The 26,906-nt window shown below is 31.1% G+C and overlaps 1 protein-coding gene and 1 long non-coding RNA gene across 5 annotated transcripts in view; one reads left to right on the plus strand and one right to left on the minus strand.

Moving 5' to 3' along the window:
• Nucleotides 1-26,906, plus strand: part of LOC143068356 (uncharacterized) — a 94,792-nt gene that overhangs the window by 33,629 nt on the left and 34,257 nt on the right. Inside the window, exon 2 of the long non-coding RNA XR_012976158.1 lies at nt 2,753-2,924. This is a non-coding gene — a long non-coding RNA (uncharacterized LOC143068356). The remainder of the gene's footprint in view (nt 1-2,752; nt 2,925-26,906) is intronic.
• LOC143068311 (tetraspanin-18-like) overlaps nt 1-26,906 on the minus strand; it is a 49,845-nt gene that overhangs the window by 5,115 nt on the left and 17,824 nt on the right. For 2 of the 4 annotated variants that reach the window (XM_076242258.1, XM_076242275.1), the window contains exons 2-9: nt 25,538-25,708; nt 15,324-15,494; nt 13,286-13,486; nt 8,044-8,118; nt 4,983-5,102; nt 3,529-3,625; nt 1,408-1,541; nt 204-287 (exon numbers count right to left, since the gene is read on the minus strand). In XM_076242258.1, coding sequence (XP_076098373.1) covers nt 204-287; nt 1,408-1,541; nt 3,529-3,625; nt 4,983-5,102; nt 8,044-8,118; nt 13,286-13,486; nt 15,324-15,494; nt 25,538-25,708 — 1,053 coding nt within the window. Of the gene's footprint in view, nt 1-203; nt 288-1,407; nt 1,542-3,528; nt 3,626-4,982; nt 5,103-8,043; nt 8,119-13,285; nt 13,487-15,323; nt 15,495-25,537; nt 25,709-26,270; nt 26,463-26,906 lie in introns of those variants that run through there. The other 2 variants (XM_076242267.1, XM_076242284.1) reach the window with 2 other exon arrangements.

The following is a 26,906-nucleotide window of genomic DNA, read 5'->3' on the forward strand; positions in this document are numbered from 1 at the left end:
TTAAGTACTAATTTTTTGCTGATACATGATAACACGTCTACGTAAATATTTATATTTCATGATTAAGTTGATATTTATTTTTGAGTTATCTCCCATTGACTGATAACAATAACACTGAACACATACTTCTTTAAAATTGTCTCCCCTTGGACCATGAATGTAATTTTTGATAGTTATAGACAAACATATATAAAAATACTCACCAAAAATAATGGAACTGCTAAAGCAACTGCTCCAAGAATTAAAGAATGTTGCTGTATATGGAGAAGAACTTTATCATAACATCCCTGAAATAAAACAAATACATTTAATTATCGAAATACATTATATAAAATCCAGTTACATTTAGTTCTAGAACAGTGTAATGCAAGATAAACTGGGTTTACTAACATAATTCAATCCCCTGCATTATTAACTAAAGGTAACTTACAAAACATAACATTATCCCGAAAGGTTTACAGTTTAAATGATCATTAAAGGTCATTTATTAAGACAAATTGGGACGCCTATTTTTTTAGTTGATGAAATTGAAAGCTTGAATATGAAAGCATCAATAGTTAGATTTCATTCTATAAATGTATATTTGTCAACGAAAATGTGAATGTGTTGAAAAATATTTGATCATAAAACAAGTGAATAATGAATTATTATGGTTGAATTACAGATAGTCATGATTGATTTTAAAATAATAAATGATTTTAAAATAATAAAGGACTATCAATTATTTGTTTGACAAGACTAGTCATTCACAGTTATTTTCTTTTAAAAATATTTATTTATAGTGGATTGGGAAACAAGTTTTGCAACTTATATTAATCCCTTTCCAATTTGCGGGTGCGAGTGCTGCCTTGTAGCGGCATTAGCATACTCTTTTTCGAAATCTACAAGGGTCTCTTTAACGTGCAAGAGATATGGCTCTCTCTTAACACGGGTCAGCCATTTATCTTCCCCTTTCAACGGACTATCATCGTTTCCTCAAGACCATACTCGCATATGGTGTCAAGGGAGAGCTGAAAATTGAGTTCCTGAAATTTTCATCCCAAACGGGAATCGAACCAGGAACCTTTGTGTTAGTAGTCTGATGCACTAACCACTACACCATGGCTATCTTTCTAATCTATATCATAGATGTAATAGCCTATATTATGTGTGAACAAGAAATGAGAATTCAATCCTTGAAAGAAGATAAAATATCCATTTGTTTGTAATTCCACACAAATGGAAACAAGTGGCTTACTGTAGTGTACAATTTCTATTATTTGAATAATCAATTCTGCTTTAACTTTTTTCATAGCAATAAATGGTCAGTCCAAATTACTCCAACAAATCTGGTTGCTCATATGTTATGAATGGGAAAAAAAAAATATTTTAAAGTTCTTTCAACTGTGTGTTTGGGTAGTAACTTACATCTGTATACAAATGTGGGTTTACAGGGTGTCCTGGTTCATGAGGCATAGATGGAGGACCCATAAACTTTTTGCCCTGACACATTTCTAAATCAGCATTGGGTGTACAACAGCTCTCTGGTACAAATGGAACCTCTGAAATAGAAAATTTGTAAGGGTTCCGCGGAACCCAGTGTCTCGCCTACTTTTGCTGTTAATCACACACTCATCAAAAATAATGAAAAAAATCAATAAAATTATTCCTCTCGATACTATCTTTTGATTGTCAGAAGCTTCTGTCCAAGTTTGGTAAAAATCCAGGCTAGTTTAAGAATCTTAAAAATGTTTTAAATACTTTAACTGCAGACTGTATGTAATGTTAACTGGAAGAAAAACTAAGTCCATTTATAAGTAAAATACGGGAAAAATGGAATTTTATTTTTACAAAATTTACATCTGGATACTATCTTCTGATCATAAACAAGCTTCTGGCCAAGTTTCTTACAATTCCAGGATAGTTTAAGAAAGTTATTAAAATTTTAAAAACTTTAACCACAGAGTGAATGTAATGTTTCCTGGCAGAAAAACTAAGTCCATTTATAAGTAAAATACGGAAAAAATGGAATTTTATTTTTACAAAATTTACTTCTGGATACTATCTCCTGATCATAAACAAGCTTCTGGCCAAGTTTTGTACATTTCCAGGATAGTTTAAGAAAGTTATTAAAATTTTAAAAACTTTAACCACAGAGTGAATGTAATGTTTCCTGGCAGAAAAAACTAAGTCCATTTATAAGTAAAATACGGAAAAAATGGAATTTTATTTTTACAAAATTTACTTCTGGATACTATCTCCTGATCATAAACAAGCTTCTGTCAAAGTTTCGTACAATTCAAGGATAGTTTAAGAAAGTTATTAAAATTTCAAAAACTTTAACCACAGAGTGAATATTTGTGGACGCCGCCGACGACGACGACGCCGACGACGACGGAATGTAGGATCGCTATGTCTCGCTTTTTCGACTAAAGTCGAAGGCTCGACAAAAATCATCAAATATAGAGATACAAAATTAAAATAAAAGGATATATGTGGGAAATACCTTTGACACAATAGCACAACACTACCATTAAAAAATATTCTAAGGTTATCTTCTACTGAATATAGTCTAACCCTTATCATGTACTAGTAACTAAATTTAGGTATTTCTAATGCAATACGTTTTTTTTTGTATATCCACAGAGGGAAACTGTCATGCAGGAAACATTTAAATTGTGTTTAAATCATACTCAAGGAAATTGTTTGACTATATTTGAATGATATCTAAGAAAATACTGTTTTTAAAGAAATGATTTATATCTTTTTTCAGATTTCCAATGGATTACTTATTCTTGGAGTTTAATATTTCATACTTGTGAATTTCAATGGGATATAGTAAACAGAGAATGTGTTTTTTCAATGTGTTACATAAACAATGTGGATTAAGTTTTTCAATAGTGAAGATGGGAAGAAATGCTCACAACTATCTTGATTTTAAGCAGGTAAGAGCAATTAAAAGAAGTATATATAGTTCACATATGATTCAAACAGGAAAATATTAGCATACTCAACTAACAAAAGACATTTATTTCATAGTCTTAGATCGAAAGATACCAAAAAGGTAATTCGTTTGGTTCATTTACAAATTGTGTCCTTTTCCCTGACATTGTGACATTTTTATTGAGATTGGATTTGCATGAATAGCAGGAGACACTGTCACTTTCACCACAACCAGACTTCCAGGCCATTCATTAGGAGGCGGTACCCGGTACTTTTACCCTCCTATGCTATTGACAAGTACCGCCTAAATGTAGGAATTTTTATATAAGATATTCATGGAATAAATTGAAAAGTACCACCTAGAAACCTGGAAAGTACCAGTCAACATGAAAGATAATGAAACCCCTGGACTTCCCCTGTTTGGAGATTATGAAATATATTTCCTAATAGATTAAAGGAGATTTGAATTTCAGTAAAGAACTAGTCCTATGAAAATCTGAGGATGACTTTAACTTGCACCTACCTGTACAATATATTTTAATGATTTAATACAAATTAGCACACTAAAAAATCAATTTATATATATATGTGTGTGTAAACACTTACGCTCAGTTCTACTTCTGTACCAATGACTTCCATCTCTATAAATTTCCCAAGAATTTTTTGAGAACGAAATATTTCCAGTAACTCCACAACATCCAAGCTGTAAATAACAATTAAAGGTATAGTAACATTTCTGGCCAAGTAAATTAAATATTGATGTAAATTTCTATACAAGGTAAAGTTACATTATTGGGCAGTCTTATCAAATAATGTTAAAAATATCAATGAAAGGTAACTTTGTAATGCAGGTAAATCAAGATGGATATTTTTTTTAAATTTGTTTTATTTAGATTTAGTACTTTGCACATGCAAATTAATATTAGTATGTAAATTAGATATATAATGTTAAGAAACAGGACTACAACCATCAATTAAATAATTTCTTTCATGATAAAAAAGATATTTATGGGATTCTGATATAGTGTCTTAATCAAAGAAACATACAACCATGGTCTTTTCACTAACAGTGATATTTTGATTTATTTTTTTAATTAAATTGACTAAGTTTTAACCTTTGTACTTGAAATGTTTACCTCTATCTTATATATTTATTAAGTCCACATCTAGAGATAAGGAGGGGCACATTATATTCAGTTAAATTCTTTGTGTTTTTTTTTCTTAGATTCAATTGGATTTGTTGCAGTTTGCGGTTTTTAAATAGATCCGAGTTTATCCATTAGTTTTTCTTTGGGAGAAGAAAACACAGATTAAGATGTGAAATTGTTGCATATAATTCATTACATAAACATAAGACTGGTAGGAAGTGTTTGAACAAGTTGTGAAGCTTTCATCAAACACCAATAATCTATAAACAACATAGTTGATTAATCACATTTTACTTTCTTGATTTGTGTTTAAGGTTTTAAAACTATTCTTAAACAAAACACATGGATGCTTCCTATTAATTAACTGCCAAAGCAATAACTTATTCCAATAAGAAAACCTGATATATATGTGAAGGACAAAGCAATTTCTTGTTAATGGAAACTTTAGCCATTATTTACGGGAGTTATGAATCAATAAGTTTATATATGGGTATTTATAATTGATATCTGATTAATAACCTCGTATGATGTCATTCACGTAAGTTACGATGAATCACTCATTAGAGGATTCAGAATAAATACGTAATCATACAGTATGGTTAGGGTCATTGTATTTCTAACGAGATTCAAATCAAAGCATAGACAAACAAAAACATTCTGATTTTTAAATCGTGATAAAATTGAATTGAAAAATTAAACATATTGTGAATCGTATTTTTATGTCATATTGTCTGTGGTGGTTAGTTATCCAAATCAGCAATCATACCACATCTTCTGTTTTTTTTATATGGTGCTTAAAGATATATTCAAAAATGTTACAAAATAAAATTTCTTGTGGGAAGGTTTTGAGGAGTAAAAAGAAGATGTAACACAGTTTTGTTCATAAAATATATCTTAAATTGTTATTATTACCTTTCTCTGCATGGAATCCCAAGCGTCAGTAATTAGCCTGTTTGTAGAGTTGGATCTCACATCATTACCATATTGTAATCGGATTGATCTGATCATTTTTTGTGACATGTCATCTCTTAACTGAAAATATACATAGTAAATATTCAGTTTTGCTTATTGCAACATCAATCGTAAACCCAGACCAAATGCGCCTGTAAACTACAGATTTTTTTTGTTTAAATATAAACTAGACCTAAATGAAACCCAGCAAGGGTTTACTAAAAATTATAACCATTTAAATTTCCAAATGAAAATACATATCTGTCTATCTTTTCTATATCTATTTTTGATTTGGTCATTTTGTTTTCAATTGTATCCTAGTAGTCTCAGATATTATACATATTTCAGACATTATATCACAATGTTTATAGGTGCAAAAGCATAAGTGAAATACTTGTTTATTAGGCAGAACTTATTCTTAATATATCATTAACAAGATTAACTTGTTTATAGTTGATTGGTTATTTGTTTACAGTATCCGGAACTCAAAATAATATAATATAGTCTTTAACTAACAAATATCTCAGAATCAAGACATATGTCTCAAGAAACATCTGTATCATTGGCTGTACAACAACAAAGATACATGAACAAGATTAACCAGGGATATCCTTAGAGATCAGATTTAATATATAATAATTAACAGTTTAAAACTTTAAAACCATATTCACTAATCATTGGTTATAATACATCTCTCTGCTTATATGCAAATTAGCACAAAAAAGTACAAACTATTCACTGAAAGCGCCCTAGTTTTTTTCTATTCAATTAGTTAAGTTTCAAATTGTTTTCTATTGAACACATTTTTCATCAATAAAACTTGCTACCATTAATATATCAACTGGTTGATTGATTTTTTTAGTTAAATGGCAGTTTACAAATTAAGATCTATATTGATTTCAACATTAATTAGGCACTTCCACAAATAAAATGTTTAACATTCTTTAATTTTCATCATTAAAAATAAATTTTTCATCCGGTTTTCATTAGTAAAAGATACTCTCTTCATCATAGTCAAGAATGTATACTATAATTCAATGTTACAGTTAATTACATCAGATATACATATAATCTAGTCAGTCAAGTTTCATCTGAATGTTCATTATATACCATGATACAATTACTGCTCACATGGTAACTTTCTACTTTTTACTTAGTATATTTATGTGATATTATGTAAGATAATACAATGTAGTTGTGATGTTTCTTTGTCATCTTTTAATGGCCTGAGTTCACTCAGGCTTTTATTCTTTGTACTGTAGTTTTTGTAAGTTTTGTCATGATCTTTAGTGGTTGATATTTTTCTGTTCATTCAGTCTTTCATTCTTTGTACTGTAGTTTTTGTAAGTCTTGTCATGATCTTTGTGGTTGGTTCTATTTGCCTTAGTTAATCAATCTTTTGACAATTTCGTCCAATACATTCCAGCATTATATTATCATAATTGAAGTTAATTTTCATGGTTTTACTTTTGTAAAAGCATATCAAACATTATAGCACTTCTGCATTTAAAATTGAGTATGGAATTGGGGAATTTGTCAAAGAGACAACAACCCGACCAAAAAGCAGAAAACAGCCGAAGGCCACCAATGGGTCTCAACTCAAATACGTTTGCTTTGTTTTGCCCAAATAAATTTCTCAGTATTTCCCCAAAAAAATGGGTTTTATTTATGGCTTTGTTTCATTCTAGTTCACATGAACATGTCTTTTTGTTTGTTTATTAAAAAAAAAATATGATTAAACTTGCTAGGATCAATAATTTCCATCTGACATTACAGATATCAATATGATCTATTTATAGAATGTCATCTTAAGTCCTTATTGGTGATGTCATGTTTTAGTACTTATTGATAAATCATTCATCAGAAATAACTTGAACAGTACACATAATTAAAGCATTTTTTCTTTGGATCATTGATTTTTGCAATCATTACGATATATGGTACGCATATCAATATTTGTAAGGTGGACTTGTATGTTTCAGGTTTTTAATTTATATACTGTAAAAGCAATTTCACTTTGGGATATAAGTTTCTATTACTTGAGGAAAGTAGCCTAAATTTCTGGGGCTATATTCACAAAAATTCTTTCTACAATAATTGATTCAAGTCATACTGAAATGTTCATCAACAAGTTCTTTTGTCATCAAATTTTTAACTTGACAGTGATAGAAATGAATGAAAATTTTGTCAAGGGTACTATTTCATGGTTATACTAAACCGTGAAATCCAAGGATAATAATAATATAACAGGGTCTATTAAAATGGAGTACTTTCATGACCCAAAACGGTAAAAATTCTTGAAAAAATCTTGTTAACTATAATAATAAAATGAACAATAAAAAAGTTGACTGATTTTGACAAATCGCATTATTTCTTTCTTCAAAAGTAACAATTTGAGACCTCTGATGAATCACAGTGAGGATAATTTGACGAATCACAGTAAAAGGCATTCCTACCCTCATATTACAATAGTTAAGAAATAATTCCTTCATGTTATGCTCTATGCTCATTTTAATATGGGTAGGCATTATATTTGTTGATATTTTACACTGAGCGTTAGCGAGGTGTAAAATGTGGTCAAATATAATGCCTACCCATGTTAAAATGAGCATAGAGCATGACACGAAGGAATTATTTCGATTCTAATAGGACAAATACAGTATTTTTATAGGTCGAAGCGTACAAAAATACCATAAAAACGTTTGGCTTTTCCTGTTTCCTCCCAGTCAGTGCATTACATTTCATATTTGATAAGTTTAAAAACTACGAGCAGGGTAAATATATGTTGTTTTATAAAAATATATAATAAAAGTTTAGGCTAGCTGCTTAAATGTATATACAATGTATTTTAAAGGATAATGATGGAAATAATGTTAATATACACAGTAAGTCCGTGCGCATGTGTCAAACATATTTTGTGCTCATTAGAACACGGCTTTGTTTACAAAGCGTAATAAGGACGTCATATTAGAACATCAATTTGTCATTGTACATCATAATGTAATCCAACTCTCATACTTACTGTTGCTTTAAATGTAAATGCAAGGACTCCACCAACACATAGAGCACACAAAACTAATAGTAAAACAACTCCATACTGTAAATACAAAATACAGAACAATCAGTAAATAAACATAAAAGTTTTCTGAACACAAAATACTTATTTCCTGTCAATAAACACAAGGTTTATGTTAAAATATAATTGAGTTAATAGAAATGTTTATCTTTGTGAGGCAAAAAAAAACCAAACATAAATATGAAGAATGAAACAATAAATATACATTTCAATCAGTCAAACATGCAGGCATATTCTTAATTGCCAATTTGTCTTAAATCTCTTAAAAAAATCTGCATAGATGAAAGTATGAGCAGATCTCTTAACATTTTAAACCAAAAGTGGAATTGATATCAGTACTGGATTATTTGACTTGTTTCATACATATTTGCACTATAGGAAAGGAAAGGGTTACCAGTTCACTACTTGATACATGAATGTCAGTTTCTAAGCTTGTGTTGTGGGGTTGCTGTATCATTGACATTTACAACTAACGTTTTACAAATTATGTAAGGAACACACCTAGTCACAAGGACAAGGTATAAACAGCACCCAATTGTAGTTAAATAGCAGTTGAGATAAGAGTCTAGATTATCTTATATTTGTACCATATGAATATTGGTCAAAATGATTTTCTTTATCATATAAATTTGGTGCATACACACTTATGAAATGAAATTTATCTGTATTGAGTTCATATTTGAAGTGATTATTGTTGACTAATAAAATAACATTGAAAGATTGTACTTATGGACACGGAAAGAGACACAGATATGCTTTATATTTATATCTGTAAAAATGAAGTTGTTATTTGATGCATTGGCAAATAAAAAAAAATTATACTGGGTTTGGGGGTTTGGGAGTCCTATATTTATTTCAACAGTTCGACAAGCTTACCATTAAAGGAAATCTCCATGACAGTGTCTCCAAGTTTATATTTATTTTTCTAGTCTATTTGGGACTATTATCTTCTCAGACTTATAAAGACTTGACAGCTTACAATCCTTCAATTTCCTAGTACCCCTTCATTAAGATGTTCCAATATAGAATTATGTGGTAAGATTATGCGGTAGAGCAGAATTAATTAATTGATGGCTTGTTGCTGGCTAAATGTCCAGTGTAGTAAGATTGAATAATAGGGACTGTAGTACATGTACTTGAAATTGATTATGTAACAGACATTTTAGAAGGAATCTTGCTTTAACCCTTTCTTGTAGAGGATTGAATTTAATTTCATTCTTACATGACGTTTTAGGGGGGATCCAGCCATTTTTAAAAGGGTGGTAGGGGTCCCAACCCTGGATATAGTGGGGGTTCCTACCCTGGATAAAGTGGGGGTTCCTATTCAAATGCATTGATTGTCCAAATAAAATGGGGGTTCCAACCCCAAGAACCCCCTCCCTTGGATTCACCACTGAAACAGTCCTACAATGTTCTAGAAACAACATCTAATAACTAGCTCATAAACTGTTTTGTTATCCCTCAGGTACATGTTTTTGCTAACCAGGCCACAGAATTAGACATAATAAATGCCAGGCTATTCAGTACAAATGGACATTTATCTTCTTAGAAAACCTATTACATTTGTATATCATTTCAATTTTCCCTGAAGATTGTTTTTTTCATATAGCTTTTATTTTTTATTACATATAGGCAATGATTGTTCAAATATTGTTTGTACATATTTATGTCTATCAATAAAAGGAGTGTTTTCCTGATTTATAACATCTATACATGAAGGATTTGGAATCAGAATGTCTGCCATGTATGGACAAGATATTATATATAAGTCAGGTTGAAAATAACTTGGTGTTTATAACATGCAAGCATGAAAGATTTTAATTCAAAATGTTTGCAGAATAGCCATGATATATTATCTATGTCAGGTTCACTATATAATTTACATTTATGCCAGGTTCACAATATTAGAGTTTGAAGGAATTGAATTCAAAATGTCTGCCCTACAGCCAAGATATAATATTTATGTCAGATTCACAAGAACATAGAGTTTATAACATGCAAGCATGAAGGAATTGAATTTAAAATGTCAGTAAAACCACCATGATATATTATTAATGTCAGATTCACTATATTAAATTTATGCCAGGTTCACAATATTATAGTTTATAACATGTAAGCATGAAGGATACAAAATGTCTGCAGCAGTACAGCCATGGTATCATAATAATGTCAGACTCTCCATATTATAGAATGAATCTCATGTGTACATGTTCTCTTGATTAGATTAAAAACAAAGTTGACAATCGATAACTCCTCAGCTTTAATGCTCTCTACCCTGTATTGATATTTCTACACTGATTCAGTTGTTGATGTTTCATTTAAAAACAACATTATAGAAAATCTTATTGGGTAAATGGGAAGATTAATGATTTTTTTATGTACAAAAATAGCAAAATATTTGAAATCATTATGTGTTTCATTTATTATGAGCATTAATTATTAAAATGATCAATCAGTCTGGATGTTATACATGATAATTTGAGACTATGCCTTCTTTTAGTTGGGTATAAATTGGTATTTAGAAATTACTATAATAAAAACGAATGTGTGATTCATAACAACATAATAAACAGCTGTGCCAGGAGTGCATGATATGCTTGTCTCCAGCAATCTTTAAAAAAAAAAAAAACGCTTTTATTTGAAACATAGACTGATACAAAAAGTTAACAGTACCGCAAAACTGTTGACAGATGCAGTAATGTTTTCCTTGTACGACAAGGAAAATAAAATTCCATATTAGGATTTCAGATAATCTATTAAGAGAGGGCGCTTACATGTAGCACCTGTCCATTGATGAAGTTTATCTTTAAGATAAAAACAGTAACACTTTATTTTACTTAACTGACTGTACATGTTAATGAAAATATATGTTAAAATTACATCTATGGTTTAATTAAGTTTTAAGTAAAAACTGTCCCATAATGCAAAGTCCTAACTGAAAAATCACTAGCAGGCCTCACTTAATTGCTTTGCTTACTGAATCATTATATTTTACTTCTTCCATTTTCGATTTTTCATGAATAGGACCATAAACATTGATTTTTATTAAATGATCACCTAAAAAACTATAAATTGTTCACATGGTGTGTCTTATCTGTTAACCTAGATGTTACTTTTAAAAATATATTTACACTGATATAGTTATACACTTCAATAAATTTACTGAATACACCCTTTTTAAATTTCTATTTTGACCAAATGTAGTGATGAATTAATTCTGGTTTTAAGTATATCGTAGTAAATATGATCTCCAAATGACAAATTCACAAATGTTGAAAGGTGTGGGTTGAATTTTTTTATTTTTTTATTGACAGTAAATCTATAAGGCAATTACAATGTTTAAAATAGCTGATCTCATAAATATTTTAAATAATTTATACTGCATCAACTAGCATTCTCATTTAATGAATATATGTCAATGCGCTTATTTCTTTAATTATGTGAATCTAAAAATATACAGTCAAAGGTGTTATGAATTTAGACGAACTGGCAAAATTCCACCAGTCTGTAGAACTTGCCTACAGCTCAGACCATAAAAACTCCTACCTGAATGATCATTTAAAACCTAGTTGACTTTTTACAATTTCAATACACTTTGCCGACTTATTGGATTATTTTGTTCTTAATGTGATTAATAAAAGAACCTTTGGTACTTTATTGGACTATATAATAAATGGTAATAAGATTTCATATGTATATTTAACAGGCCTTAAACTGGTTTTACTAATTCCTTTTTAGTACGTAGAACAATTAAGTATAAATACATTTATTATAAAACCTCCTGCAGGTAACCTCCGGCTAAACAATACACAATTGTTAATGTTATTAATGAGATTATTATAAAGTCAAACGCTAACAGCTAAGGGAAAATAATCTATAACATTTACTTATTTTCACCCCAGTCAATTTAACAGAAAATTAACGTTTATTTGGTATGTTGATTATATTATACAGGAAATTTGTTTGTTTTTATTTCAAAGTTAAGCGGAACAGGAATAATTGTATTGAAAATTCAATACTGTTACATCTCTACCTGGTGTTTGTCAAAGGCAGAAAAAAGCAGCAGCTTGAAGCAACAATCGATAATAACAATCGATATCGAAAATTCTCAACCACAACTTAAATTGCTTTTTATATTTGGTAACACGTTCGATTGTAAATTGTACAACAAATAAAATTAGACCATGGTTAAATAGTAATCATAGTGCTTCCATGATCAGACAAACATTTAAAACATCAAATACAAAACCCTAATCATATTACATGTTAGCTGTTAGTTTTTTTATTTTAAAGTGAAATCATTTCATGTTTTACTTCTTTAGTAGGCTGTAGTATTGATTTGTATAGTTTTGTTAATAGGCATTCAAAACCCAACTTGGAATGACAGCTATTTTTGTTAAGCTCTAACTAATGGTCTCCCACCTAGGTTGGTAAGACAGATTTGATATGTAGTAAAACAAATCTTATTTTAGTCTATAGGTATATTATGAAAAATTAAAAAAAATACTGAATTAACTTAGCTAAAAAATTATAACGAGCTATGAAAAAAAGTAGCCTTCTTTGTAATTTTAGTTTTAGAAACAGATAAATATATACATTTCATTATTTGTGCTTCAATTCATGTTTTAAATTTGTATTTACTGGTATGTTTGCTGTATAGTGGTTTTTGTCCTCAATATCTCTATCAGAATATAGGCAAATAGTTAATATACTGTCAAACAATCTTCAAATGTTTTCATTTTTCATTAAAAATCTTCTCCAATATTTGTATGGAAATTTAGTAGATAGATTTAACCTCATAAGGAGCAACCACAAATAGTTTAGCTTTACATGCAGAAGCAAAATAAGTTTGTGCATAGATTCAAGACCAGCTTAAAATTGAGATTCACAAGACTGCTCATATGAAAGTCTTGAAGAAATGCTTTTTGGGGCATTGATAGCTGAACTACTTAATTATTTCCAGGAATCGTCTGTATAATTTCCTGAACACTGTCTTTAGTTTCATGGAAAGGGACTCGAATATATAAAATTAAGAATGGAAATGGGTAATGTCAAAGAGACAACACTCCACCAAAAGGGCAGATAACAACCAAAGGCAACCAATAGGTCTTCAATACAGCAAGAAAAATGCCGCCCCCAGAGGTGGCCTCAGCTGGCCCTTACATATAACCTTTTTGATGACACTTACAAAACCCAGTATACATTTATCTTCTCTCATGGTTCCACAGCAGCCACAGAATGCTAACAATGCTATGAGTCCTCCACCACCTAATATTAAATATGTCCCAATTTCAAATAAATTTGTATGAACTATAACAGAGATTTCTCTTGCACTAAAGTCTGTCACTAACAACCACACTCCAACAGCTAAAGCTCCACATCCCATTATCTGGAAAATAAAATTTTTAGAGCTATAGTACTCAGAAGTTTTAAAATGAATTTTGTTTAAAGATATGAGGATAGTTCAGATGGATCTATAACCTTACAGCTATTTTCCTTCCTGCATTTCTCTACCACCAATCAGTGTTTCATTGGACGACTTTCTGTTTTGGTTTTAAGCAGTATTTAGGTAACGATATACATTTTCATTTACAGGATACAGTACCAATACATGTGTTTCTAAACACACTGTTAAACAGAATTTGTTTTAAACTTTCTCTGTATGCTCTAGTTTATAAAATGAAATTAACACCTTCGAAAAATGGACAACATATTTAAACATACATAAAGCTAGTTGACAAATCATAGGACAAACACATCAAGGGTTTTATAAAAGTACACAATGCCTTAAATCTTTTAAATGTTAACCATGGGAACTAGAAAGTTTTTCCCAGTTATATACATTTCAATAACTATAAAAGTGGATAACTCTCAACTTTATAAGTGACTTATTACAATAAGCAGTGTTATAAATCACAATAAGATTCTTAACCTTCCAGTTATAAATGACAAATTCATATATCTTTCCTTTGTTCACCTTTCTTTAGTTTTTAAAGTTTTCAATATGGGTCAGACTTAATGTTATCATTCATGTACTATCAATGCCTAAGGCAAAGTGAAATCCCAAAGTCAATGATATTCAGTGCATACTTAAAACAATATATCAGCATTTTTTTGTCTGTTTACAGCATGTACTTTGTTACGTTTAGTACATGTACAGGATTGTTATGAACCTACAAAACACTGATCTTTTTTTTCTAATTGACAACACTATTTGAGAAAATATTATTGAGGGATGAAAAAGGGGGATAAATGGACATTACTTAAAGTATATTGGGTAATAATAAATAATAAATTGCATTGCTGTTCATTATATAAATCTACGCTATATCTTTTTATGTTAAATGGTTATGAATATACAGAATTTAAAAAAAATTATTTCACAATGTTCTTTCTGATTTTATTGTGGTTAAGGTTCCCGTCTAATTGATGTCTATCTCTTTATTTCTATCACATAATCAACATTATGATAGGGACTATAACCTTGTTTGTATAAACAAACATAAAACCTCACACTTTACTTTTATTATTATTCTTTACTTGAGGGCAATGTTTAATCTAGTCCTATAAATAAGATAAACCAATGACCTTTAGCTTTTGACAGTTCACTGATCCAAATAAAAATTAAATTCATTCTATTTCAATGAGAATGTTATTTCTTAAAACAGGGTAAAATCAACATCACACGAATCAAATTTAAAGTCCAAAGTAATATTCTAGTAACAAAGGTATTTAAAATCTGAACAACAATACAAACTGAAGATTGGGGACATTCTTAAATTATCACACTTTAAATGGTTGTAAACACAATACATATTATCTGATTTTCCTACAGTTTATTTTTGACAGTATGTTGAAATATATGTAAACAATTTCAAATGTCCAGTTCTTTCTGGTTCAAAGTAAACTTTGGACTCATTACCTAAAGGCTGTCAATGTCTTAAACCTTTATTAACCTATGACTAGAGGATTTGTATTCAGATATATGGATTGGTTCTGAATACCAGAGGCACCATTTTTTTTTTATGTACATGCATATTCAGGATGATCACGTTAATGTCATATGAAAAATACATTGTTTGTTGGGGAAAACATGCTGAAGTCACATTTTTAACATGCAAGCTCAAAAGATAAAGTTCTGACTCAAATTGGGATCAAAGCCAAGACTGCACCCCAGAATATTGTCTCAAATGTAATTGTCTTCAATATAAATTTCAAAAACTTACTAAAACAACAATATTATAACAATGTAGAGCACTTCTGAGACATTTAAAACATGGTGTTTGTATTTCCACGGTTGTAGATTGTCTCCTGTACAGCCGAGGATCTTTATGTTTCAAGTAACCATCATCCCGATGGTTCATGTCCATGGAATTGGCTCGTTTATGTTTTAATGGCTGCAAAAGATAATAATGCAAAACATTACAACAAAGTCATAGCAATTTATAAATAAAATTAGTACTGTAATTATCCCAAACTTCTGCTACTTTCTCTGTTGTTTAGTTATATATCAATGACAACAAATCAGTGCTACTTGGCTAATAAATAAAGTGATTCCAAAATAGCACATCTTAACAAAATTACTTCATGAGGACTTTTGACAAATTGTCAAAATAAACAATATAAAGCTATTGTTAATATGGACAAATGGATAGGATAATTGTTTTCATATTAAGTTGTACTGCATGTAATGCAACAGTGCGCAACTACTATAGAAAAGTAACATTGAATGTAACATGCAACCTCTGTTTATATTAGAGAAGTAAACAAAATAACATCTAATATATTTCATACTAAAAAATATCACTTAAATATTCATACTATTTTGGAGAAAAAAACTTTAAATCATGTACTAAATATTTACATCTGCACAACTAAATGATCCACAATTATATATGTGGGAGTTTCTAATATGTTCTCAAAAATATACTTTACCATTTAACTATCTTATCTGTTCAATATAAATAACCTCAAATAACTATCAAATACTTGGGCTTTCCTTATATATCATAGGTGTATTTAATTTCCGTCATTGTAAGTTCAATCGAGCATTGCGAAATACTGGTTTATAGGATAACAAAAAGTATATAAATCTTAAGAGGTTAAGAGCCCAGATTTCTGTTGATTTAAACTTTTAATTTCACACTGACCACAAGTTTGTTGTTAAATAGTCCATTACTCTCAAAATGTTTACTCATTCACTGCAAAATGATACTTTAGTAATTCAGCTCTATCTTTTTTTAAAGCAAATGTTTTCAATGTAAGGTTTCCTCTATATAAAGTTATTTGAGCATTGTTTTCAATTCTTATATTAATTAGAGTTTGTTCTCTTTAACTTTGCTCCAAAAATCTACAAATTCTATAAGGAACACTTGTATTATACATGTAGTGATAAATGAAATTACATCAACATGCAAACGTCAATTGACCCTTTCTAGAGATTCACTTTTTTGTATGTGTTTCTGTATACATCATTAATTTGCCGTTTCAGAGTGTTAATGATTATAAATTGATTTTAGGACCTTGTTTATTCATTTAGATTAAGATCCCGAAATTGTTTCGATATTATTAGATCTGACTGTTAAGGCTGATTTCGGTTCTTCATTTCTAAATAGTCATTTCATCTAGCATAATACTTGTGTGCTCCAACCTCTCTCTTACTTCAGAACTAATATTATTTTGTAAGTCTCTCCGAAAGCATGTTATTCATGTTTCATTTCCACCAGATGAAGAAAAAAGTGTATCTGATCAAATGTATGCACTTGACAACAATAAATGCAACAACAAAAAACTTTTTAAACAACATTACTCCTTGCCCAATAATCACCACAAAGATTTGACAAGTCTGTTACATACGTTAGCTGGGTTATTTTGTTATACTCCTAGGATCTAATATAAAGTTTTATGTAAGGGTCGCACCGTAAAGAAAAGCTAATGGACAATACCAAGCGTATAATTTGTTGCCAGACAAGCATTTGGTCTAAACCGGGTAAAATCGCTTGACGTAACTATCTTGCTTAAAAGTTATATGGATAAATTCAATATATACATGCCTATGTAATACAATTATTTCAAATATCAGTCATATACAAGTGCCAGTACTATATATGTCTCTGTTAAGTACAAGTACGTTTTTTGCTTATTTGCTTTCATTTTGTAAATTAAGATTTCAGATTGTAAATACCGCATGTGGGATATTGATCCGAACAACAACATGCACCTTAGCTTTGTCGTGGTCCCTGAGCTAATTATCAGATATTTTTATCTCAAATTGTGTACATAAACTTTGTATGCAGGAATTCCTAATGTCACAAAATCCGGAAATCCCTTTTTGTCAATGTAGATAAAATTTAAGCAAATATATAAGTTAACTATTAAATCAAGTTTTAACCCCTATCAAGGAATTATACTTGACTGGTCTTTGAATGCACAAGACATCTTTTTCTTTCTGTCGGTTGCATTTAACAAAATACTATAGACACGGTATAGCCTGCCCAGCATTTATATCATTTGGTATCATCAGTGGCGGATCAAGAACTGTTTGCCATAAGAGGGGGTCGCTAGTCATGTTTCAGTGATTCCCTAATTCATAAACCCCAAAAAGGGGGCACAGATCCCTCGTGATCCGCCTTTGATCATGTCTTTGATCTGCTTATTTAACAATACTTAGACAGATTGATGGTCATTTCACGAACCCCCACCAAAATATGTCACCCTAAGGTAGCTTGGCCGTGTAGAGATTGTTAAGACAAAGGTACGATTCGCAATTGCTTCAAACTTAAAACTCAAATTTGTATTTGCATCTGTAAAGCACTTTACAATAGCTGCTACTGGATATATTCAACATTAAATAAAGATCAAATAATCAATTAAAGTCGTTGTTTAACTGTACTATTAGAGTAAAAATCAAACTACGACTTACACAATTTTTAAGTGTAAACGGAACCCGCAAGTGCTCTATCGTCCCATGTCAACGTACCGGAAAAGGTAAGCTTAGACCCGTACGATTTACGCATTTTGTTTTTGACTATAAGTCTATTGTATAGGACCGTCCACAAAAAAATATAAACAAAAATCAAACTGAAAAATCAAACGTTACAGAATATCAATCAACGCAACAAATGGGAGAAAGAGGTCAATGAAACAAGGTATTCATACATCCTTAACAGCCAACGGACACATTTTTTTTCATGGGTCTTACTGCATGACTTACGGAGACGAAAAGGTCGATTTTATTTCTGTATTCTGCATGCATGATCTTTTTGTTTGTCGTAATGTATGCACTGATTGAGAGCATGCACATATTTAAAATAATTTTCTATGAAACTAAGAAATTCAACATTTGCAATTGGGACCAGCCTCTGTCAAGATTGTTAGGTACAAATTAATACGAAGTTCCGAATACACAAAGTTGAAACCAATGAATGAAAAGGGTGTGTGTCTTAACAGAGTCGAAATAAAATGAAAAGGGTGTGTGTCTTCACAGAGTCGAAATAAAATTTCAGAAAGTTCGAATCAAATCTTTAACCTATCTTCCTTTTATTTGATATTTCAATTTAAATCATTGTCTACGGCCTGGCTATTTATGTCAAGATGGTCGTCTCAATTCAAATTGAGAATTCTTTTTCAAGTACTATATAGCACGTGTTCAAATTGAAAATTTCAGTTTTATATAATTTTTCTACACTTCTATTTTAGTCATATAAAAAAAGATTTGATTAGTTCGAGTCGAACTTATGAACGTTGGTTCAAACATTATGACGTCAGTGATAAATCCAGGTAAATAAGAATAGGAATATTTATTGTACCAATATTGACCGTCGGGCAGCATGACTTATACACACAAAACAATACGCTATGATTTGAAACAGTAAAACCTTTTTGTTTTATATTGAAATCAAAATGACGATCTAAATGCTTTGCACGGTGAACGTATATGATTTTGACGTCATATGAGTATGCAGTTTTGTGATGATCTGAGCGGGACATATTCGACTATACAGTTTGGATTTTTCTTATTGTGACCTTTGGTTGTTCACACTCGCTTCATCTAGACTTATTTAGATAGTTGTCTCATTGACAATTACCACATTCCCTTATTTTTGTAATGATATACAGACAGAGGGAAGGCCGATAAAATTATATCATATCATTAAAGACATGTACATGTAGTGTAAACCGCATCCAAACAAATACCTGCGATGCACATTGTTTCCTTCTTACGACATTAAACTTCATAAAATCTTGCTTGTGTGCTCAAGGCGTTCGTGATTCTTTGCGTGTAGTAAACATCCACAAATGATAAACTATATGTTCTGAAGAAATGTGTGTTTACCGTAAAGAACAAACTGTGTACGATCAAATTAAAACATGAGTATTTTGTGAGGAAAAAAAATCTTAATCAACACTTGGCTTTTCTTTTGCGGATATAAGTTAGACACTGATAACAACAAATCAAATGCATAATTAGTAGAATTCTAGTTTTTCTGGAAAACATTGTTGCGTTCAACAAAATATTAAGAAAGAAAACAAAGACAAGAACTTTTCCCCAGGGACAAGAAAATCTTGTCCCATATACTTATACATGTATCATTGTGTGTTGTTTGCCGATATTGTGTTTTTTTTTTTAATTTATGGTATCAAAATAAATCAGGCCGTTGTTTCCTCTTTTGAATGGTTTCACAATTTGTCATGCCGGACCCTTTTAGAGCTTCCCATATGGCATGGGTTTTTCTCATTGTTGATGGTCGTACTGTAACATACACTAGTAGTTGATTGTAATATCTTCCTGTGGTCTCATAGGAAGTTGTCTCGATGAAAATCATACCACATCGCCGTACTTTCGTGCACGAGTTTGTTTCTGAGTAATTTATATATGGACATAGAAATCTCTACACTGGTCTTTGAATCTCCTTTAAATACACATAAATTACATTGATGTCAAAAGGTTGCAATATTGCAGACTGACCATCGTGCTAATGGCGTCTTTTTTCTGTTTTGGTATGAACCTGTTGTATAAAGTCAACAAAAACGCGATGTACAATTGATTATTGCGTTCAAATATTTTGTAAACGAATTACTGGGTTATTTGAAAGCTAGATCAATATTTGTTTTCCAAATTTGATATAATATTGTTGAATCATTCAAAAGATAACATTCCTATATCCTATCATCTAGTGTGTCACATTTACTATCTTCTTTGGATTTTTTTTTATACAACCTTCTATTACTACATGACCCTGCATGTTGATGTTGAAGATACAAATTTTAATTTGGTTTGTTTGTCTTGCTTTTTTGGCGGGAGGGGGGGTGCAAGATTTTATAGCTTCTGAAGATAAACGTCTTCACCATCTTTTACTGTGTCGGCTGTTGACTTATTTATGTAGTAATATATTCAAAATCCAGCTCTCTAACTGTTCATCATTTTCGAATTTAATCAAGCCAAATGAGAATCAACAGCTATAGCCGTTACATCAGATGTATTAAGCAGAAAAATAAATTCGCCTGCATCATGTCCTTCCATATTTTTTTATTACAATCATATTACATTAAATCATAATTGTTGCTCGAAACTCGAAACATGAGCAATTTATTTTCGACACTATACACTAAACCACCATTATTTATTTTGTAGCATTAAATATTCAAAATGAGAATTTTATCGATTGCTTCCAAAGCAGTGTCACCAAATTCTTTCTTGTCAAACATGCATTCCATCAAATGTCAACCATTTACAAAAAAATAAATATATGTCGCTCTTTAATTTTATGCACAGTAAAATCTTTTCAGTTCATCATTTAATTCAACAGGGATCACCTCAGCTACTACTTGATATAAATTCTGGATTTATTCTTTTTTATCGTCCCTACTAGCTCGCGGCTCCCCCCTTTTTTTTTATTAAGAAAACATAAAACATCTATACCTCATGCATGCATGTATATGGAAAGGAAACTACTATACCTGTTCCATCGTGGTTTCTATTGTAAATATTCTACATCCTTGTTCAGTACTCATCATTCACAACAGCAAGTTTGATGTGCCTATCATTTATTGATTTCAATTTCACACAAATATTTTAACAAACGCGACAAAAACGAGATTGCTATCCTCAACTCCTTGGTTTCAAGATGGCATTATGTCATAGCTCTAATGAATTTAATTATTAGAATGTTTCTTCATGGGTTTTGGTATGAAGGGAGTTTTATTTTTGTCATGTGAAAACCAGAAATACAATTGACAAAAAGAAGAACCATGAAATATTTCAATGTATATAATATGAATGTTTCAGCAACACAATTGGGGATTCCTTGTGCAAGACAGAGGAGACTTTCTTTTAATATTATTCCAAATATCGTTTTGGAAAAGGCCTAAGAGAGAATGTAAGCGACTGTAAATTTACAAATATGACAGACAAGTACCAACGACAACCATTGAACTATTAAGTTTCTTACTTAGAACAGTCACATAACCAAGTGGCGGGGTCTAATATTTATGAAGGAGTTCATCTTTCTGGTTCTCCAACCTCACGTATTAAATCACAACAAAGAGCAGTCAACATGAACAAGAGGTCATCCAACTAGAACTGGACAGGCATATCATTAAAAGCTTAAATTTTGATGAAACGTATTGGAAACCCATATCATATTTCAATTCGGATCACTACAGGTGACTGTATTTCAAGTGTACTAGAACACACCCGCGAAATCGCGGGCATTCAGAGCGTAGTTTAAAGTATGTTAAGTGTTGTTGGAAGAATTTTGTAAAATACAGAATGACTGGAGAATTTTAGCAAAAGTATCATAAGTCATAGGTTATTGGGGACAGGAAAATGTTTTTTTTTACCCTCCACCTTTATTTCCAAAGTTCCCAATTTTTGGTTTTCTATCAATTTCAATATGAACATACAGTATGTTATGAACATTTATTTAAGTAAGGAGCCTGTAATTCAGTGGTTGTCGTTTGTTTATGTGTTACATATTTGTTTTTCGTTCATTTTTTGTACATAAATAAGGCTGCTAGTTTTCTCGTTTGCATTGTTTTACATTGTCATTTCGGGCCTTTTGAAGCTGAGTATGCGGTATGGGCTTTGCTCTTTGTTGAAGGCCGTACGGTGACCTATAGTTGTTAATATCTGTGTCATTTTGGTCTCTTGTGGAGAGTTGTCTTAACATGGCAATCATACCACATCTTCTTTTTTTATGTAATCAATGAATTTTGTAAAAGATTTAATGACTGGAGAATTTCAGAAAAAGTATCAAAAGTTCACATGAATAATTTTAGCGCTTATCTGTATATTATGAACATTCATTACTATATATAAATAAAGCGTATTTACTTTCAATTCTAAGTTTACTAATCGATCCATGGTGATCATTGATATAGTATACAGACCCTCTCTATTTAATAAACTCTGTGACCGCCGTGGATAGTAAACTTGAAAATGATAGCAGATAAAATTCTGAAAATACACTTTATTCGTAGAATATGTATGTTCAAAGTATACAGAAAAACGCAAACCGGAAGTCTAATCTGACTTAAAAATTCGTACAATGACGGGACAATATCCGGATGCCTTTTTTTTCGTTTTTCACCTAAAATAACTCAATCTGAATAATCATATGAATGGATGACAAATGCGCCTATGCACTGTACCTATAGGACACAGAGGCGTGTTGATTAATTTATTCTGGAAAGAAGAGAAGCGACACCAAAAATGAGGTCTTCTCGTTTAATAGTATAGATATGCCCTCGTTTTTACGGCTTCAATAATTTTTGTCTATGCATTTTTGTAGCATAAATTTTAACTATCACATTGTGGAAAAGAGTACACTGTAACCGTGAAGTGTAATTAATGAACACTTTTGTGTTTTTTTTTAAATCCAAACCCATCGCATGTATGGTACATGCAGCCAGGTTCTACTTTGTTATTTATACTCTTATAAATTATAAAAGGATGATATATAAAAATTGAATAAAACTTAGATAACAAATGCACGTGATTCCGAATGAACTTACCCCAAAACCAAATAAGTATCTGTACCTCATATCTTCGGTAACCTTTCGAAATAAACATCCCTGATTATCCATTGCCTATTGCTTAGTCCAAATTAAATAGCAAACCAAAAACAAAACTGAAGGTGAGTATACTTCAAATGTCACATTTCACTTCAACCAAAAGTTATTTGTAACTTGTTCACGTAAGCCGAATTGTTATTTCTGGACCTCTGAATGTTCCAGGCTCAGTGGACTCGACTTGAGTCTCATGAGAGAAAACAATACGACGCAGATAAGTTTTGTATTGTAATTGGCAGGAGGAAAAGAATCCGTATATGGTGTCTATAATATTAGATATCAGAACTTCATCAAAAGTTGCTCCGGACTGTATCTTTTGTCCGATTGATTTTTGATGTAATTAAGTTCCGGTAGCGGAAGATTTATCGCCATAAATGACACGATGATACATATAACTTATTTTTATAAGACAATGCTGACATAACTCACTAGTAGGTAATGGATAGTCATCAGACAAAACTTAAAACAGAATTTAACCACCCCCAAAATTATTATCTCAAAAACGAACGATCGCCTCCATAACATCTAACATTTTATTAGCTAGTTTTGCATATGAAAAAAAAATAAAACAAGAAACGACCGGGGAATCAGCCAAAAACTTTTTTTGGTTTTGTACCTTAACCATAGCACCGAAACTGTCGTGTATAGAGAGAGCAACGTTTTACAAGTTAATGAACCCTTGCATTTATTCATAGGGGTGATAGTCTCCTTCCAAGGCAAAAGGTCGGTATCATCATACTTCCATTATATACATAAATAAGAAAATGTAGTATGATTGCCAACTAGACAAGTAAATTCTCCACAAGAGACCAACTGACGAAGAAGAAGGCAACTATATATGTTGTACGGCCTTCAACAATGAGATAAACCCATTCATTACAGAACCTACATTTTGGGTTTGTTCCTATTTGTCTCGTCCAATATTTGCAACTGAACATTAAGCAAACATCAATCAATCTATCCTGTTTTTATCGTGGGTACAAAATATAAACACAAGTTCGTTAAACTTAGTATAGAGCAAAACCAATAATATAAGTCGACAAAAATGCTGACCTAAAGGCCCTATCATGAACCACTATAATGTTGTTGTGAACTGAGGTAAAACATGTATGTATAATACTCTTTCAATTTATAAACATATGTTAAGTTAAAATCTCTATAGTAGGTAAAATTAAATGTCCTGACTGGCCATTGCATTGCCCGAGGTCATAACAAGTCGTAAAAATCAAGTCTTTCCTTTAGCATTTTGTCCTTTTTCAATATCTTGGTAGAAGAGCACACTTACATATGTGTACATTCCAGCATACATATTCAAGTGCATGTACAGTGGACACATTACGATAACATGTAATCATAACATGCAATATCATAATTAGAAATGACAAATTTTGATAGCTGTCAATGTCACCTTTCATCTCTATCTGATGAAATTGGCAAAACAATACATGTTCGATGTTTAACACCTAATCCAATACATTGTACATTACATACTGTATTGTACGGCCATTCTGGACGCGGGTTTTCCATTCAAAGGTTTTAACAACTGAAAATACACGCTACTGTTTAACACTTCAATAACACTTCTTTGTCCATTTCCATTAAAACTTTACAAATGTTTATATTTCACTTGTTTCTACTTTATTTCAGAATTCCAACTGCATGAAATTTTATTTAACATATAATGCATAACCCATGTCACGACATGTAAGAACATTAGAAATGTCATCAACAAAGAAAACCAAATATAAATGTAATTTTTATGTAATTTATATTCTTATTTAAAGCTTTCCAAATGGAAATTACGTAAGAAAAAGGTCAAGAAATATAATATTTAATATGTAAATATAGATCACAACATAATTTATCATTAAAAAACAGATACTGAATAAATGATCTGTTTATTTCATTGTGTTTTCAAAAAGTTACCCCGCTACCCATCCCCAAATAAAGGAAGACGCACGTTTTTAAGAGAAATCACAGCAAATATCATACAACTTTGTAACAATTTATAAATAAGAAGATACTGATTTGTACTTGAATGTGTTGTCGGAAATTGTATCCCCACCCTATCCCAAAGTAAAAGACAAAAAGTTGGTATTCAACTTACAGAGCTCGCGAAAAGTGGTTGTCTGAACTTGTTTTTCCAACAAATTTTGCACAGAACTGACACAATTTGTTGACTTTGCATGAAAATAAGTTTTTCAAGGACTACCTGGTGAAAGTAGTCAGTAGAGAAGTCATAACTAGTACGTTTTTAAAGTAGAATCACATCAAACATTTTACAACATGAAACATTCAAACAAAGTGTTTAGACTATAAATCTCACTCAACACGACTTCAAATCACTGCACGTCAGTCACGAACATACCTTAGGTGGCTTACTGCCTGCCCCACCAAGTAAGGCAACGGCTTCCTTTTTTTCCTTATCCTTGAGTTTTCGTTTGCTCTTTTGATCCTTTTCCTTTCCTGATGATGTGTTCGCCATACTGTCAGTGTTAACGTTTCTAATGGTTTGCAATGAGTCCTGTATCCGTTTTACCTATGATAAATTATTGTAAATGTGACAATTTCGTTCCCTGTTCATTCTCTCTGCCAATCTAGTGGTACACAAACTAAATCCTACCGGTACATATAGGTAAATGCTATGACAAACCACACAAATGTTAAATGGTGTATTAAAGGATATACCGATATATTATCTCTCAACATTATCTAATGTTACAATCTATTAAGGTAACTAAAATTTGTTAATATTGACTAGAGGGCAATATACATGCAATAGGTATTAATCATTTTTGAACATATTTCTGTTACCCAGGAAAGGCAGTTCGTTTTTAAATAATGTCATTCGAGTCTCCAATCACCTTGACAATACAAGCTATTTTCCCGTAAAAATAACATACACTTTAAAGAAAACGTGACTATAATTACTGCGAAGTTAGTATAAAATGGCTTTTACTCGTGATCACTTCATTTTCTGATGAAATTGTATTTATTGATCAATGGAATGGTATTAGACATAACACAAAGAAAATTATCCTTGATTTAAATATATGTCGATTGTATGTGTATGTTTACATGGCGGAAAGTTGACATCTTACCTTGTTACCTGTATATTAATTCAGGTGATATGTTTATATATATTCCTTTCAAATCATAATACCATAATTTGCACACATATATAAATCGAGTTCCAAATTATTCACATTATCTAATGTCGCCGTAGACTTAAACAACAGAAAAAGGTTGGTATCGAAAATTAAAAACGTTGTTTATCTTTACCTAGCACATTTGATTTGACATAATATATGACAGCTCTTCACCTTTGGAGGTCGATAAAGTTTTTTGGCGCGGTTATTTGATTTTTTAAGATTTATAAATTGAACAGTATGTTGGGACGATAATATTTCATAATGGTAGGGCCTGATTCACTTTTTAGCTTTTAATAATTACTTTACGGATGGGATCAGACCAGATCCCGTACACAGTAACTAGCCACCATGATATCAACTCAGTTAAAAGTCCTTAAAAGGGAATATTGTTATGTTTATTATAATCTTCTAAAAATGATGATCGGTCACAATATTAATTTATGTTTATGTACTATCATAGGCGGAACTACGGGGGGGGGGGGCATGGGGGCCAGCCCGGCGGCCCCCTTTTCGTGGGAAAAATTTGGTTGCTTCTATAGGGAATCACTATAGCATGACTTGAGCGGCCCAGCCCTCCCCTTTTAG

Source organism: Mytilus galloprovincialis, chromosome 1 (genome assembly GCF_965363235.1).
Source record: "Mytilus galloprovincialis chromosome 1, xbMytGall1.hap1.1, whole genome shotgun sequence".
NCBI classification, from domain to species: domain Eukaryota; kingdom Metazoa; phylum Mollusca; class Bivalvia; order Mytilida; family Mytilidae; genus Mytilus; species Mytilus galloprovincialis.